Consider the following 14,682-nt stretch of genomic DNA (forward strand, 5'->3'; position numbering starts at 1 on the left):
TTATACTTGTCTACATGAAGAGACGAAGAATGGCCAGAGTTGTATGCGTTTAATATTTTAGAAAATCAGATTTCCATTTGTTATATCCACTACTGTCAGTAAGCTCCTGCTGCTCCTGCTCTGGTGGGTCTGAAATGAAATCAGCGTGATGTATCATTTTCAAATTCAGCTGGAGATGCTATAAAGTCCATCCTTTTGTTTCAAAAAAATAATAATAAAAAGAAGAAAAAAAAGAACGCTGCCCTTCTCCGTGTTGAAGTGCATTTATCTGCCAAGAGAGAACAGGCAGGGATTCAGCAGTATATGCTGCACAGCCCAATTACAGTGGATCAAAAGCCAGACAACATGAAGGAGGAAAGTGAGGATAAAAAAAAAAACAGTGAGACGTGACTCAGGTCAAGGGTTTGTCTGTTGCACAGATCGGCCTCCAAAGCGAAAAGAAATGGATAATATGCTGTGGCCCCACTTTCATTCAAGCATTTCCACTCAGTGACTCACAAGCAAAGAAAAAACATCATATTTATGATGTTTTGATTACAAAGTGTTCTCATTTTTCACTGATTGATACATTATCTGCACTCCAGTCTCCAGGATTATTTGTATTTTGGATGTGTCCTTATAAACAGACTACAGCTTTCAAGTGCTCTCTCTTGAAATATTAAACATTTAAAAAATCTAAACAAGTGGCAGAGGGACTTTTGGGGATTCTCTCATGTGATACGAGAAGCAGATCCTGCAGGTCTGAAGTGAAATCTAACATTTACCATTCATCAGTAAACATAAACCTACACAACAGCAATTCACACAGTTGCTGGTGTTTCAATCCCATGTTTGCTTTTTAATCAGGGAGCGTTAACTTGTTGTGGTACTTTGCACACACCCTACTGATAAACAGAAATTAACAGACAGTAGGAGGACTGGACACCTTCCTGTGAAGGTGACACGGTGTTAAAGAAGAAAGACTTAACAGGATGCTGCCCTCGTCTACGTTTGTGCTAATTTTTGCGAGAATTAGAAAAGTGGGAGTTCTAATGTTCAACAGGTTCAAAAACAATTTTCAGCCTGTTGCTAAGGAACTAGAGGAGGGCCCGAATCAAGAGGAGAGGGCGTTTAATGTGACAATAATGAGCGAGCAACACCAAAGAGAAAACCCATTTCCTTTTAAGTTCACAGCAATGTGATGAGAACTATTAGGAGTGAGAAGAAGCAAAGGTCACATTTTGAATGCGCAAATGAGGAACTAGAACAGCGAGCCTTGACGACACAGGAGTAAAAGAAGTTACTAAGGAATGGTGGAAACAGCAGGAACACAAAAACAGTAACTGCTTCATACATCAGCGGCGTACAACATGTATTGAAAGAAACTTTATTAGATCAAACCCCTGTAGATACTTTAACAGCATTTAAAGTTTTTGCAACAGCTGAGCAATAAAAAAAGACTTACAAAAGATTTTTTTTATGGCAACCACCTTACTGTAGACACACCATAAATACTATAACCACCCCCCCCACAGTCCTAATACAGTTTACTCGATAGTCATACGGATTACTGACATTCACACCTACACACATTGCATACCTGCTATTTCAAAACCAACCTTTAATTTAAATAAGTAGTATTCATTAATAAATATTAAGTATTTCGTCCATAAGTGGATGTACTGTTCTCTTTTAAGAAAAAATTCATTAGTGACGTTGGTATGTATGTGCCCACGTAAGAAAGACATTAAGATGTGCGGAATATAAAAATCTGGATAACAACATAAACACTTTGTAGGACAAACACAGAAATGTATGCAGCCTTCCCCCCCACAACAAGGAAAGTCAAATGTAGAAATATGATCGTTCTAAAGTGCATCTGTCAAAGACTTGTCAAATGAAGTCATTAGCGGTCCTATTAAAAAACAAAGATATAAAGATGTCAAAACTAAAATAGATACGTCTGAACGTGCAGCAGATATATTGCAAAAAAACTACCTACATACATGCACAGGTTTTTTTTGTTTTTTTTACGCAATGGAAAAAGAACAAGGTAATAGATAAAAAGGATAAACATTTTCACATTGTCAAAAGGTGATAATTAGTTCTGTGCCATTTCAGTCTGCTTGTCTTTGTTCACACTTGGCTTGTTTGAAGCAAATTTGGCTGATTAAAAAAAAAAAAAGCACACAGTGGTGTATAAGTTTCCTCTTCTTACTAGAAATGTCTTTGCGAACTTCTTCCCCCTCCTGTCGGGTCAGTTTGACTCGGCGGTCTTCAGGTGCAGGGTTTAGATCTTAGGCAGCTTGGGAGCACTGATCAGAGGGTTGGTCTCTTGCAGAAATCGCCGCCCGGCACTCTTGTAATCGTAAGTGCAGTCGTGAGTCTCTTGCGTAGCGGTGGGTTGCGCAGAAGTTGTGACCGCACCTGAAACGTTGAAACAGACAGATGTATGAGTATGTATTAAAAATATGCGATCGAAATTACAGGACATTATATAATCCTCTTGAGACTTTGGAGTGAGCAAATGGAATCATTCACCTTCATAATAAAGTTTTCCTCATATTAAATACCTCTTTAGTGTGCTTGAATTTTCTGTTCTTACTAGATGATTAGTAAAACAGCAACATCATTCTCTAATGTCATTTATCAGCAATCATTCTGAGTAAATTCAATTACTCACTTAATCACAAAGGTTTACAATTTGACTAAACTGGTACCAGCGCTTTGAACTCAGTAGGGAGCTCAACCACTTAAGTGGCCGATGTGAGCGATTAGAGTTGCATCCTGTTGCATCAGATTCAGTGCGAAAGCCCCAGACAAGACCCTTGAGGGGGGGAAGTGATCCAGTGATGTCGTGGGGAGAAACTTTGATGAAGCTAATAACTTGTGGCAGAACAAGCAGCGAACACAGATGAGTCTTCATTGAAGATGTGGCAGACAGACAAAATGGATGGACCAGGAAAAGACCACTTTGTACTAAAAGGCTTGTTTCAAGGATAAGACTGACAAAAAGGGAGAGAATTGATTTAGAGTCAGGTGGCGACTGTGTGTGAGTGATTGAGGGCAGGCGGAAATGCTGGAGGCTCTCGTACCTGCACTCATAGCTGGTGGCCAGACCAGTCTTCTTGCCACAGAGGAAGCAGTGCTTTGAACTCTTCTTCTTGGTGCCTGTGGGAGCCTTGACTGGAGGTAGGTGGTACGTTGGAGTGCCTGAAAGAAGAGGACATTTTTTATTTTTTTTAAAAATTGTATTCAACAGGAACCAATGTCGAATCATGAGCTATAAAGGTTAGGGATGACTCCACATTATTTCACTCTGCACTCTTGGTTTAACATGGTACAATTTCAAATATTTCTGTCCGACATTTTACTTTTTGTATTTTCTGACAATGCGCTTCGCCTTTCTTTGTACCTGTATAACATTCTTCTCTGCACTCTTCGTTTAAAATGGTACAATTTCAAGTATTTCTGCCCAACATTTGCTTGCTGTATTTTCTGACAAAGAATTTTCCTTTTACTTGTACCTGTATAACATTCTTCAGACATGTATATTTACTCAGGGTAGATTTATCGCAGTAAATCAGTAAACTGTGAGAGGTTAGATCAACACGAGAGTCATGAAAAGCAGGAAAAGAGCTTTTCTCTCTGGTCGGTGCAGGAAGAACACTTGTCGTGACATCTGAAAGTGGAGAGTAGCCAGAAATACAATATGCTTTTTTAGTCTCACTGCATTTCTCTGCAAGCTTCACAAATCTTTGCTTTGCATCAACCATGTTATTGCCATTCCACAGAGCACACGCAGAGTGTTTTCATATCAGGAAATATGTCCGCATACTGTCACCTGATAGTCAGAGAAAAGAAAATAAACTTCCTCAAACTGTCATATTCGCATCTCGTTATCTAGAATTTCTATGTTAGTTTTGACAGCAATTTCAAACTTGGTTAAAAATAACATGTGCACTGTAAAATAATTGATGACAGGTAAATTAGGTGTACTGATGTAATTTCTGACAGCTTTTTTGTGAACTGTTTCAAAACAATTATGTTTTTCTGTGAAGCAGAGCAGACTGTAGTTGGTTGTAGGATTGAATGTGCACTTCCTGTTTTGCTGTCTGTATCTTTGTTACCATACAGACAAAGATATTACAGAGAAACCTCTCCTCAAAAAAATTCCCACTGTACAACTTACTTTAAGGTCTTGACTTTACAATGCCCTAAGGTCAATTCAGCCGCAACTACATTTTCCTGTTTCTGTTTAACAGAAGAAATAATCTGCACTTGTAATTAAGAGTTGTTCCCATCAACTTTTCTTTAAGTGAGTCATTTAATGTTGCACCGAGAGAGAGAGTATGGCAGCTTGTTTCACTTGTCATTGTTGACGTCTTCATTGAAACCGCTCACTTTGTTTGCGTTGCAGTAACAAAGAGAAAGGTTCCATTGTTTTGATAAAGCACGGAAAATGTCTGTAAAAGTTAGTTTTCCTGGAGCTGAATGGGTTTCTATGAACAACAAATCAAAAATACCTACCAGATCTCTTCCAAGTTTGGAAAGAATTATGTGGTCGGAAAAAGGAAAGCTGGTTTTCCTTTGAAAGAAAATAAATATCATGTAATCGTTCAGTTCTTTAGAAACTTAGTCCACTGTTTTTGTTTCGTCAATAATCAGTAACTAATGACAGTTTGCAGAGCAGTTTGGGACACCCCATAAGTCAGGAATACAATGGGAAAACCATTTTTACATCAATAAAAACAAAATCAAAAAAGGATGGTTTCCTTTCATTCAGATTGAAGAATCTCTTTTGTTGAGAAAAAAAAAAAAAAAACACCTAATCAGTTTGTGAAGGGTTTGCCTTGAAAAGCTCAAAATATGAGGAAAAAGACTCTTTGCTCTGGTGAGACAACAAATGAGCCCTTAGAGCTGAGTGCCAAGTGCTGCAGACACAGTGAAGAATGGAGGGAGAACATCAAATTACGAAGAAGCTTCTTTTTAGACTGAACGGGAAGCTGAGAAACCATGAATTAGGTACTTAGAAAAATATGGTTTAAAGCGCAAACTACCTCACAGCGTCTCACAACATCTATAACAACATAGACAGGACAATAATAAAGTGGATTCAAGCCTGACTGTAGTTGAGTGGCACCTTCAGGGACCAGACCTGAATAGGCTGAAAATATACAGACTTTTTAAGAACCACTTGTATTTAGACAGCTGATCAAAGACATCTCTCTGGAGGAATCAGTGAGAACGAGTCAAACTCAAAAAGGCCAAAAGCCGCAGATTGATGTTTTTTTTAAAAAAATAAAAACAGACTCCACTATTTCTATCACAAACAGAACAAATGGGGCTTGAGGACAGGATTAATGTTTCTGAAAAGCTTTTTTGGATATGTTGTGTATTTTCCTCCACAATTCTCTGAGTGAAAATGGAGTTTTGAAATAGAGACTAACTGAAAAGCCATTCATGGTCAATCATTGGTTGAGTTGTTCGATGCAGATTGAATCAAGCTAGAACACGGCCAATAAATGCTCAGCCTGCACAAAACACAGACACTTAGATCCTGATAAAACAAATGCCCAGTAATAAAGGAAAATTGAGAATCCTGACTCACTACTTGGTGTATTGATCCATATTCTGTATAAACAGACTAAGCATGTGTGTGGCCAATATAAATAAGAGCGTACGCTGGTGTGTAGAGCTGGCGTTGCAGTGTTTGTTGCTGCTCCTGCAGATGCAGACAATGAAATACTGAACACCCTTGTGGTGCACTCATACAACATTCACTGCAGGCTTTAAAGATTTTGATCATCATGTGTGCCTCACACAGCATTTTGAAAACATAATACTGAACATTACTGCAAAATCTTTTTAACCAACCACTCCAATGCAACAATTTATGTGCTACAATTTCATGACAGCAGAGGTGTTTGTGTGTCTCTCTTACCTAATGTCCCAAATGAAGTCACAACTCCTCCAGCTGATGCAAGAGTGTTGTGGTCTGAGAAAAAAAAAATGGAAATATAAAACATTTTAAGACTAAATCTATATAAAACTGCAGTACTCAGCTCTTAAAGTTGCCACTATGCATGTTTTAAAAAAGTACAGTATCTTCAATAGGACTGAACCTTACATACACATTCAGCAATGTTTAGTATTTTATGCAGGTGGTACTGTTCATGCAGCAGGACAAGTAGCATTCAAGGAGGAGCATATTAGTGCATTATTTAAACTCAGACTTAATGTGTGGTAATTAATAGTGTGCTTTGCTTTAACGGCTTGGAGATACCATTACTGCCTCATCTGTGACCAAACCCGAGACATCATAACAGCCTGACTATATCTCTCTACATAATTAAACAGAAATGCTGAGAAAATTTGTCATGGCATTAAATTTCAAATACGTTACAAAGCTCTTGAAAATCTGATTTTGATCAACTAAAAAAAAAAAGAGAGAAAAAACTATGTCAGAAGGATGAATCTGATTAGAACTGCATGATTTAATTCAGTTGATTACGACAAATAGTGAGACAAGTCAAGCAAAAAATAAATAAATTCATCCGTCTCTATTTTAAATTCAAGCATCTGTTTACTTTATGGGTTGAGACTAGATTATAGCAGTCACTATTATTCAGACTCAAATGAAAACAGTTACTATTACTGAAAGATTTCCAGACACTTCAAATCCTTTAAAGAGCAAACCACAACAAAACATTAAAAACAGTCTTAGCAGCTAACACTGACACTTATCTGCACTCACCATGTAAGAGGCTGCCGCTCGGTGCAACGGTGACATTTGTCTGATGAGATCATCCTGAAAGAGCCTGTTAGCGGGGATGGATGGCAGCCTGGGGCCTAGGCTGCCCTGTCCTGAGGCAGTGGCAGGAGGCAATGCCAGTGAAAGTCCCAGACTCTCTCCAAGGTTGTCCCTGTTGCTGCTGCCTCTGCTGTCTGAAGCCCTTGTGGAGAGAGAAGCCAAGAGCTCAGAGTTGTTGAGAGACCCCAGTGGCTCCTTACAGGCTTGGTTTGCCATCTTGGTGATGCCTCTTGCTTCTCTTTTGGAGATGAGCTCTGGTCTCTTGCCAGGCGACTCTACTTTAACACCGCGAAGGCGAGGTGGAAGAGTTGCCAAGGTGGTCGAGGGGTGAGGAGACGTGTTGCCCGGCTTCACTGAGGATTGTGCTTGAAGGTTAGGCTGTAAACAGGACACTGTGGAATCAAAAGGCTGAGACAGCAGTCTGGCTGAGGGTGAAGCAGAAGTGGAGGAAGGTAACGCAGAGGGAGGGTTGATATGAAATGACGTGCCAAGCTGTGTCCCATCAGCTCTGCCGGTGAGAGCATCACTTGTCCCGAGTGTCCAGGTACTAAGTGGGGTGGGGGAGCGGGGCAGCTGGTGCTGAGGCCCAACCTCGAGGGACTGACGGCCTCCTCTGGCTGTGTGGACACATCCAGACTCAAAGGGTCTAACAGTTCCCCAAATGGAGCACCAGGTTGAGTTGGCGCCACCAGTCCAACAGCTTCCTCTAGCAAACCCAGACCAACAGTCTCCCCTGACGGCTCAACTGGGTCAAAGGTAGCGTCAGGTGGCCGCCTGGTACACAACGGTGGAAGCTGTGGGTACACACAGTCCCTCATCAACCTGGTGCTCCCAATGTCCAACCGGGACACTTTGGGAGGGGGGCGAATCTTTGCAAATGGTGGGCATGTCTCCCATGGCTCTTCCTCCTGAAGCATGTAACAAGACGGAGAGGAGAAAGAGGGAGGCGGCCGTCTAGGGATGGAAAAGTGGGTGGAAGTCGCAGCAGCCGAGGGGTCAACGAATTCATGGTCTGCAATCGGAGGTAGTGGGGCGTTTGACTGCCGAGACTGGCCAATCAGTGGGAGCGAGCGAAGGAGGCGATGATGGTGTCGAGTGCTGGAAGGTCCAAGAGAGCCAACGCAGGGATGTGGACTGACAGGGGCCCGTGGCTTTACCTTTGCCGACTTCTGGAGGAGAAAGAAATGGACAGAGAGTCAAATTATACGAGAGGATCCTATAAAATGTAGTGTACATTCTCATAACTTTTCCCATCCGGTGAAATTGTACAATCATGGTGGCTATCTCACCACTAGATTAAAACAAATATTTCAAAGCCAGTGCAGTTTAATGTAATAAAAAGCTCCACCCTCATAGGAAACATGTAAACTAGTGGTACAGCAGGCCTACATTATGCAAAACGGTTGCTGCCGACCATTTTTGATCTTTGAATAAGATAAGCAGGAGTCTATGTGACGACAATCTGAAATATCGTTTTGTTTCTTTCCTTTACTGATGAGAAGATCAGAAAATTTAGAATGCCAAGTCAGGCAGCACCGGAAAACATCAAATCATGGGAAAGAAAAGCTCTGCACACATAGGGCTGATGTGGGTACTAGATCAGAGGCATTCACTTTAATGATGGCTTTTGGACAAAATAATTAAATGGCTTCATTGGACTGTGCAGGGCCTTTGTTCAGTGCAATAAATTTACTTTCACAAACTAATCTGATAGCTGTTCTTATTAAAAATGTGTCTTCATTTAAGAGGCATTTTCATTAAAACAATAAATCGTGCGAGGCTGAATGTTGTGTGGAGGCCATGTTTGTTTTCAAACGGGAGTAAAAATTTCGAGGATTTCTGTGGTCTCAGTCGCTTCCTACCTTCTTGTTGAGGTTCATGTCCTCCATCTTGGCTTTGAGCAGCTTCATTTTATTCATTGTGATGGAGTTCTCTAGGTTGTGCTGTGCAGCTGCAGAAATCTCACCGTCCTCATCCTCTGCAAACACATTGTACACCGAGCCACCACTGGAAAACAAAGAGAGTCAAACAGGATTCAATTAGCAATCTAACAGTGTCACACAAAATGCAGTGTTGTCCCTCGAGTGGTGCGTGTACTCACTGCAACATTTATCATCACAAAAGGACATGAACTAAGCCGCAGTCCACAACTATCACTGAATAGTCAACATTTAAATCCTCAATTGTTCACTAGAAGTATAATTATACACTTCATGAAATTTAGTCCATTTGTTTCTCATTTGTGCCACTTGTTTGGAGTGTTTGAAAGTGACCTCCATAAGAAAACCCCTGGACCAATGCAATTCACATGCATAGTTACATTAGTTGGGCAGCTAAAAATACAACTGCACAAAAAAAAAAAACAGCCAAAATTATAGAAGTGTCCCAACCTCAGAGATTCAGAGAGAGGGGTCAAGGTACCATCTCCCCTGTCAACCACTCGGAAGAAATTTAGCTGGTCACCCTCACGATAGACCACAAATGTGACCTGCTTGTTAGCCAGGCTTTTCTCCCAGCTCTCATCCTTAGTGCTCTCCATCAGGTCAGCCACTTCTTTGACAGGATCCTCCGTGGTTACTGACAAGAGAAGAAAGAGAAGGCTCTGTGGTTAAAAATGGAAAACATACTCATAGAATTTACCTCAAGATATTATGATACAATATAAAACTACAAATGTCAAGCTATTACATGACTGTACAATTCTTTAGCTCATTTCTTACCTCTCCTGGTGTTAATTGGACCTCCCCTCATAGCCAAGACCAGTTTCAAAGTGCAGCCCTCCGCAATGCTGTCAAACCAAACAAAATTATTTTCAGTACCACAGGAAACATAAACCAAACAGTAATTCAGCGTGTGCAGATTCTGTGGGAGAGAAGGCAATACCAACATCTTTACAGTTATAGTAAAAATGGCTTTCCTTCTCAGGCAGAGGCTCTGATCCACAGTAAACAGCCCTTCAAGGGACAGGATGATTTTCAGATGAACTTAACAACAGGACTGGGAATTCCACTGGAACATTTGTTGCATATGAACAGATGTTTCATTGCCTACTCTTTGCCTCGGCTTCCAAAACTTCAAAAGGCGTGCTACAGTGTGATCGGCGAGCCTGGCAAGATCTCACCAGAGGCTGTTCATGTGGAAAATGAAGTGACAAACATTTATAACAACACCACCATCTGCAGCCAGCAGAGCACTGCAGGGTGATGTTCTGCATTTCATAAACTGAAAAGAGTGGAAGGGCCAGCTCTCCAAATAAGTCACTCGTCTCTCCTTGCACCACATCTCTGGCTCATCCACAACATGTTGAACTGAATTAAGAGGGAGTCACCACCACAGCAGGAATGCTTTTGAAGTGCACTTGCAAATGATTCTAAATGTACATGGTTTGCTTTCAAACATTGCCTGCAACTCCTCTAACAAGCCTTGTCGTCTATGTGATTTTGCCTCACTGTCAGTGCTCTGAAAGACAGGAAGGGTCGGGTGGAATAGATTTACCCATAGTCATGCAGACAATGTTCATCATCCAGCTCCACATTGTTCCAGATAAGGTGCTGCTGGGCAACAGGGATACCTTTAAAGACAGAGAGACAGTGGGAGAGAAGACAACTTAAGTTGACAATTACCTGTTAATATTTAATAAGATAAATTCACTAATCTGACAAGGAGGAATGCTTAAAACAGAAACATCCACTCTACATTAAAGTTGATTAATGTCTGCCCCCTAAAGACAGAACTATGCAATTGCTGAAAGAAAGCAGATCACAGAGCAGATGCATTGACGACCAAATTCAAAGAATAAATAACACTGAATCTGAAGTCCAACCAACCCCACATGTACTATGTCTATCTGAATCCAACATCATTTAAAATGGGAGCACAAAAATAAGACTCTACGAGAGGAATGACAGTCTAATGAATACTCTGGAGCTACCGCTTGGAACAAGATGGAGTGTATGTGCAGTCAGGGAGAGCTCTATGCCCACAACCTGTGAACGCTGTGACCTGGTGCTGGAGGTGAGCCAGTGTTAGTGAGCGAGCAGTGGTCCCTTCATTGCAGAGTGGTATGTTTCATCACAAACCCACAGGCTTGGCTGACAGATCTCATCTCACACACCGAGCACAGAGAGGCTTTTCTGACCAAAACGCAAAACACCAGGAAGGAATGTAGATATGGAACGTCATTGTGATCTACAACAAAGCACCCTTACAGGACAGCCAAGGTCAAAATTATGAAAAAAAAAATAAGAGAGACTCGTCTTAAATGCAAGCCAACACACAATTAATTAAAATTAATTCTGACCCATGCAGCCAAGTCCGATGCAATACTGTAGAACGGATTTTTCTGTGTTTATCTCTGGTGCCTCCCTTGGGAGGCAAGCAAACAGATGAGTTCACAGATTTGTTGTGCTAATGATGTTATATGGCTGTTGCATTTTTACAAACTCAGCAAACAGCCTGACCCTCTTACATAGCTTTACGTGTCACATCCAAAGAGCAGCTACACATTATAATACAGATGGTTTGGTGTTATGATGGCCCAAGCTCACCAGTTCTGTTTATTTATTTTGCCATTTTTATGTGTGTGTAAATGAACAGAGCAACAATAAAAATGCAATGCAATGTGTCAGAGTGACAGCACATTTGATAAACATCCACTGCTGGATGAGGAAGCATTGCAAGCTTTTACATGGACTTTTATATTAGGACAGGTCACTCCAGATTTACTCTTTACCAATGGGCAATAGCTTAGTTTTCAAATGAAACTTGGATGCCATCCTCAACCCTGACTAAGTCATAGATTAATAAGTGTAAAAGCTCTAAACTTCAGAGGAACCTTGACTTTACTTCCTATTATTTTCTCCATCCATTTTTGAAATTATAGCCAGCATGGAAAGTAGCTCCGATTCAAATTAAAAGCACAAACAAGAATTTTGAACTAGAGAACAGCAAACTTTAGGAGGCTGAACAGAACACTTTATATAGTATATTTAGTCTGTCAAACAAACAGTATGACAAGATGTAAGCGGGCAATATTCAAAAATAGGAAATCCTGTACCTACTGTCGTGTCAGTTCACAAATTGCTACAGCTTAGCTATTCAATAAGTACAATAACCTGGCTTACAAAAACTGACATAATTCCCTGACAGCATATTGAAACATGTACACTGTATATTGGGGAGCTTTGTACCTTCCAGCCTCTGGATCTTCGCTTTGACTGAAATGACAGCCTCAAACGGCAACACCCGCAGCTCAAAACAGGTCCCTGTCAGGGTCTCTATGAAGAGCTCCATAGTGTCATAGAAAGGGAGCTTATATTGAAAAGCTCCCATGCTGTCATCATTGAAGAAGGGTGGCTCCTTCCTGTCGGTCATCTTGGCAAGTTGGGAGAAACTTTAGGAGGATGAAATGGGTGTGCTGGCCCAAGTTGAGGGACAGAGGGACTGCTCACTGATCGCACTACTGTCACACATCATGTAGGATGACCACAGCTGTGAGCAGAGACAAGAAACAACACATGACCATCACAGTCGAAGAGGTTTGTTCAGTTTAAACGCTACGTAGTATTTGATTCCAACAGGTTAAGCTGTGGAAGCACTGGAACTTAAAAGGTGGCTCAGCCTTTACAAGTTAACCTCTTCCAGCAAAGTAAGTTTGATTTTCACACTCTTCTGTTAATGTTTGAACTTCGGGATCAGACAAATTCACAAAAACATGTTTGCACATGTAATGAATAACTGCAAACTGAAACTATGTTGCAGAAACAGGGTTCTCAAAGCATCTTCTAGCAAAATGCAGTAAAAAGAGGAGTATCTCGGCTCACGGATAGCAAATTGCCAGAGTATAAAAGAAGCACACTGCTTAATTCAGAGCATTTCATTATACAAAAAGACTAACACTGCTGTGTCTTCATCAGAGGCAGTGAATTGAGCAGTGTGCTAAAGCCTCTTTTGTACTTTGAAACTGTTTTATAGTAAATTTTAAATTGTGGAGCAATTGTTTTAGAACAAGGGTATGTTTTCAGTGGCAGCAGACACGTGCAATCTCCTCATAAAACATTCAGCGCAGCACTACAGGCCCTGGCCAAAATTCAAGAAGATCAGGTGCGTTACATAAGCCCATCAGTGGTATGAGGTGTCCTGCTGCTGACCACAGCCTTTGGCAGATCATCCCTAGTGTCACTTGAGCCAGAGAACATCTGACAGGAAAAATCCGAGAGGCAGTTCAGACCAATTGTGGCTTTTATTTATTACAACGAAGACAGGCAAGCCATATAATCCTATAACGCTGACCACTTTGGTTCCTGAATGCATGCCCTTCTATCACTTAACAGAAATACCACTATAATACTGATTGAAATTTTCCCTTGTGAACCGTTATACATTATATGGTTAGGGACTGATAAGATCAGCACATGACAATAATATACTATCTTGTTCCTAAGTGTTTTGGAGTGTACTTGTCCACAGGCTGCTGCCACTTATAACCCGAATTACCAGTTAAACTTGGATCTTTAACTTAACTAGAGACATTACAGGGGCCTGGCAGGGGGTTAAAAACCCACTGGAGCCTACATATAAGTGTAAACACTGAAGATGAACCGCCTTGTGATTGTTGACCTCGTTGCGTTGGTATATGAGGCCTGAGATGCACCCATTTAAAGACCCGGGGGTTTCTAGAGCAAGCCATCCTCTTAAAAAACGGTTAGAAAGGAAAGTTATATACAACGCTATTCGCAGATACAGTCTATGCTTTAGCAATATTTTAACCGTATGAAAAACTATAATTGACAGTAGAAGCCACAGGCTTGGCTGGTAAAAAGGCATGAAGTAGGTTAGCTAGCTGCCTGACAACGAAGATGAATGGAGTTGGGGATCGTCTAAACACAATTCCAGCGGCTAGCGTTAGCAGAAAGGTCACACGGGCAGTTTTTACATTTCACAGTTTTAACAATAACCTAAAACCCCGGTAAACATCTGTATTTTATTGTTAAAACAGGCTTACCAGTATCTTCTGCGTATATTTCAGCAGGGAAGTCCGTCTATCCGACGCTGCTAGCATTAGCTTTCGTTGCCATGTTAGCCAACAACTCAAACAATGGCTACCTTTCTCAGCGGCTGACTAGCAGGCAGCTAGGCTACATCCATGGGCTCCAGAGCGGTCCGTCCTGTGTAGCTGTCGACGGAAACGTTACGCTCAAAACTCAGCAGCATCTCATCACGCTTAACCGTAAAAACTATTCACTGAACGAACTGTGGACCGCTGTCGGTCGCCGTGATCCCCCGGTTGGCAACATCACCATACCTGTCAGAGACGGCTGAACAACACCTTTATGACTTCATATGATTGACAGGACAAAGGAACCAATTGTCAGGCGGTGTGGTGGGCGGGACAACAAAGTGTGTGGTAAAAAACTTTCATATTCTCCTTTATGCTGACTTTGACTGTCAGAAAACACAACTTACCTGCACAACCGTCGTTAGATTTGTAATATTGGAGGCTTAAAAATCAATCATCACACATAAGTGCTTAAGTCACTGGTTCTGAAAGTGCTTTGAAAATCTGCCAATTTCTGTTCTGTTCTAACGTGCCAATATAAAAGGCCTCAATCCTATATCTGAATCATAAAAGCTGTAATGCCAATGTTCAAAGCCCAACAAGTTATGGGTTTACCCTTTCTTGCTGTAAAAAGTGTTAGAGAAAGTCCAACAGCCCAGTGGGTTCTCCATTTAAAAGCTAAAACAGAAGCAGCTTCAATCCATTTTTAGTTCAGTAAGCCTGACCTGAGCAAAAACACTGAACCTTAATCACCCCGAAATGAAACTGAAGTTGTGGTAATAAAATCTGATATAATACTTTGTTTGAAACAGGCTTCCTGCTAATATCAGAC

General features: G+C 41.1%; 1 protein-coding gene across 1 annotated transcript; it reads right to left on the reverse strand.

Annotated features, from left to right (window-relative positions):
* Positions 1-1,350: 1,350 nt before the first annotated feature.
* Positions 1,351-14,640, reverse strand: zfand4 (zinc finger, AN1-type domain 4). The gene is given in 12 exon segments (XM_051959783.1): positions 1,351-2,368; positions 2,370-2,406; positions 3,075-3,192; positions 5,924-5,977; positions 6,733-7,410; positions 7,413-7,962; positions 8,656-8,800; positions 9,184-9,370; positions 9,514-9,581; positions 10,289-10,364; positions 11,983-12,283; positions 13,797-14,640. Coding segments are annotated over 11 exon segments (2,196 nt in total). The 5' UTR covers positions 12,167-12,283; positions 13,797-14,640; the 3' UTR covers positions 1,351-2,269.
* Between the last annotated feature and the right edge of the window lie 42 nt (positions 14,641-14,682).

This window comes from Acanthochromis polyacanthus, chromosome 15, assembly GCF_021347895.1.
Source record: "Acanthochromis polyacanthus isolate Apoly-LR-REF ecotype Palm Island chromosome 15, KAUST_Apoly_ChrSc, whole genome shotgun sequence".
In the NCBI taxonomy this organism is placed as follows: Eukaryota; Metazoa; Chordata; class Actinopteri; family Pomacentridae; genus Acanthochromis; species Acanthochromis polyacanthus.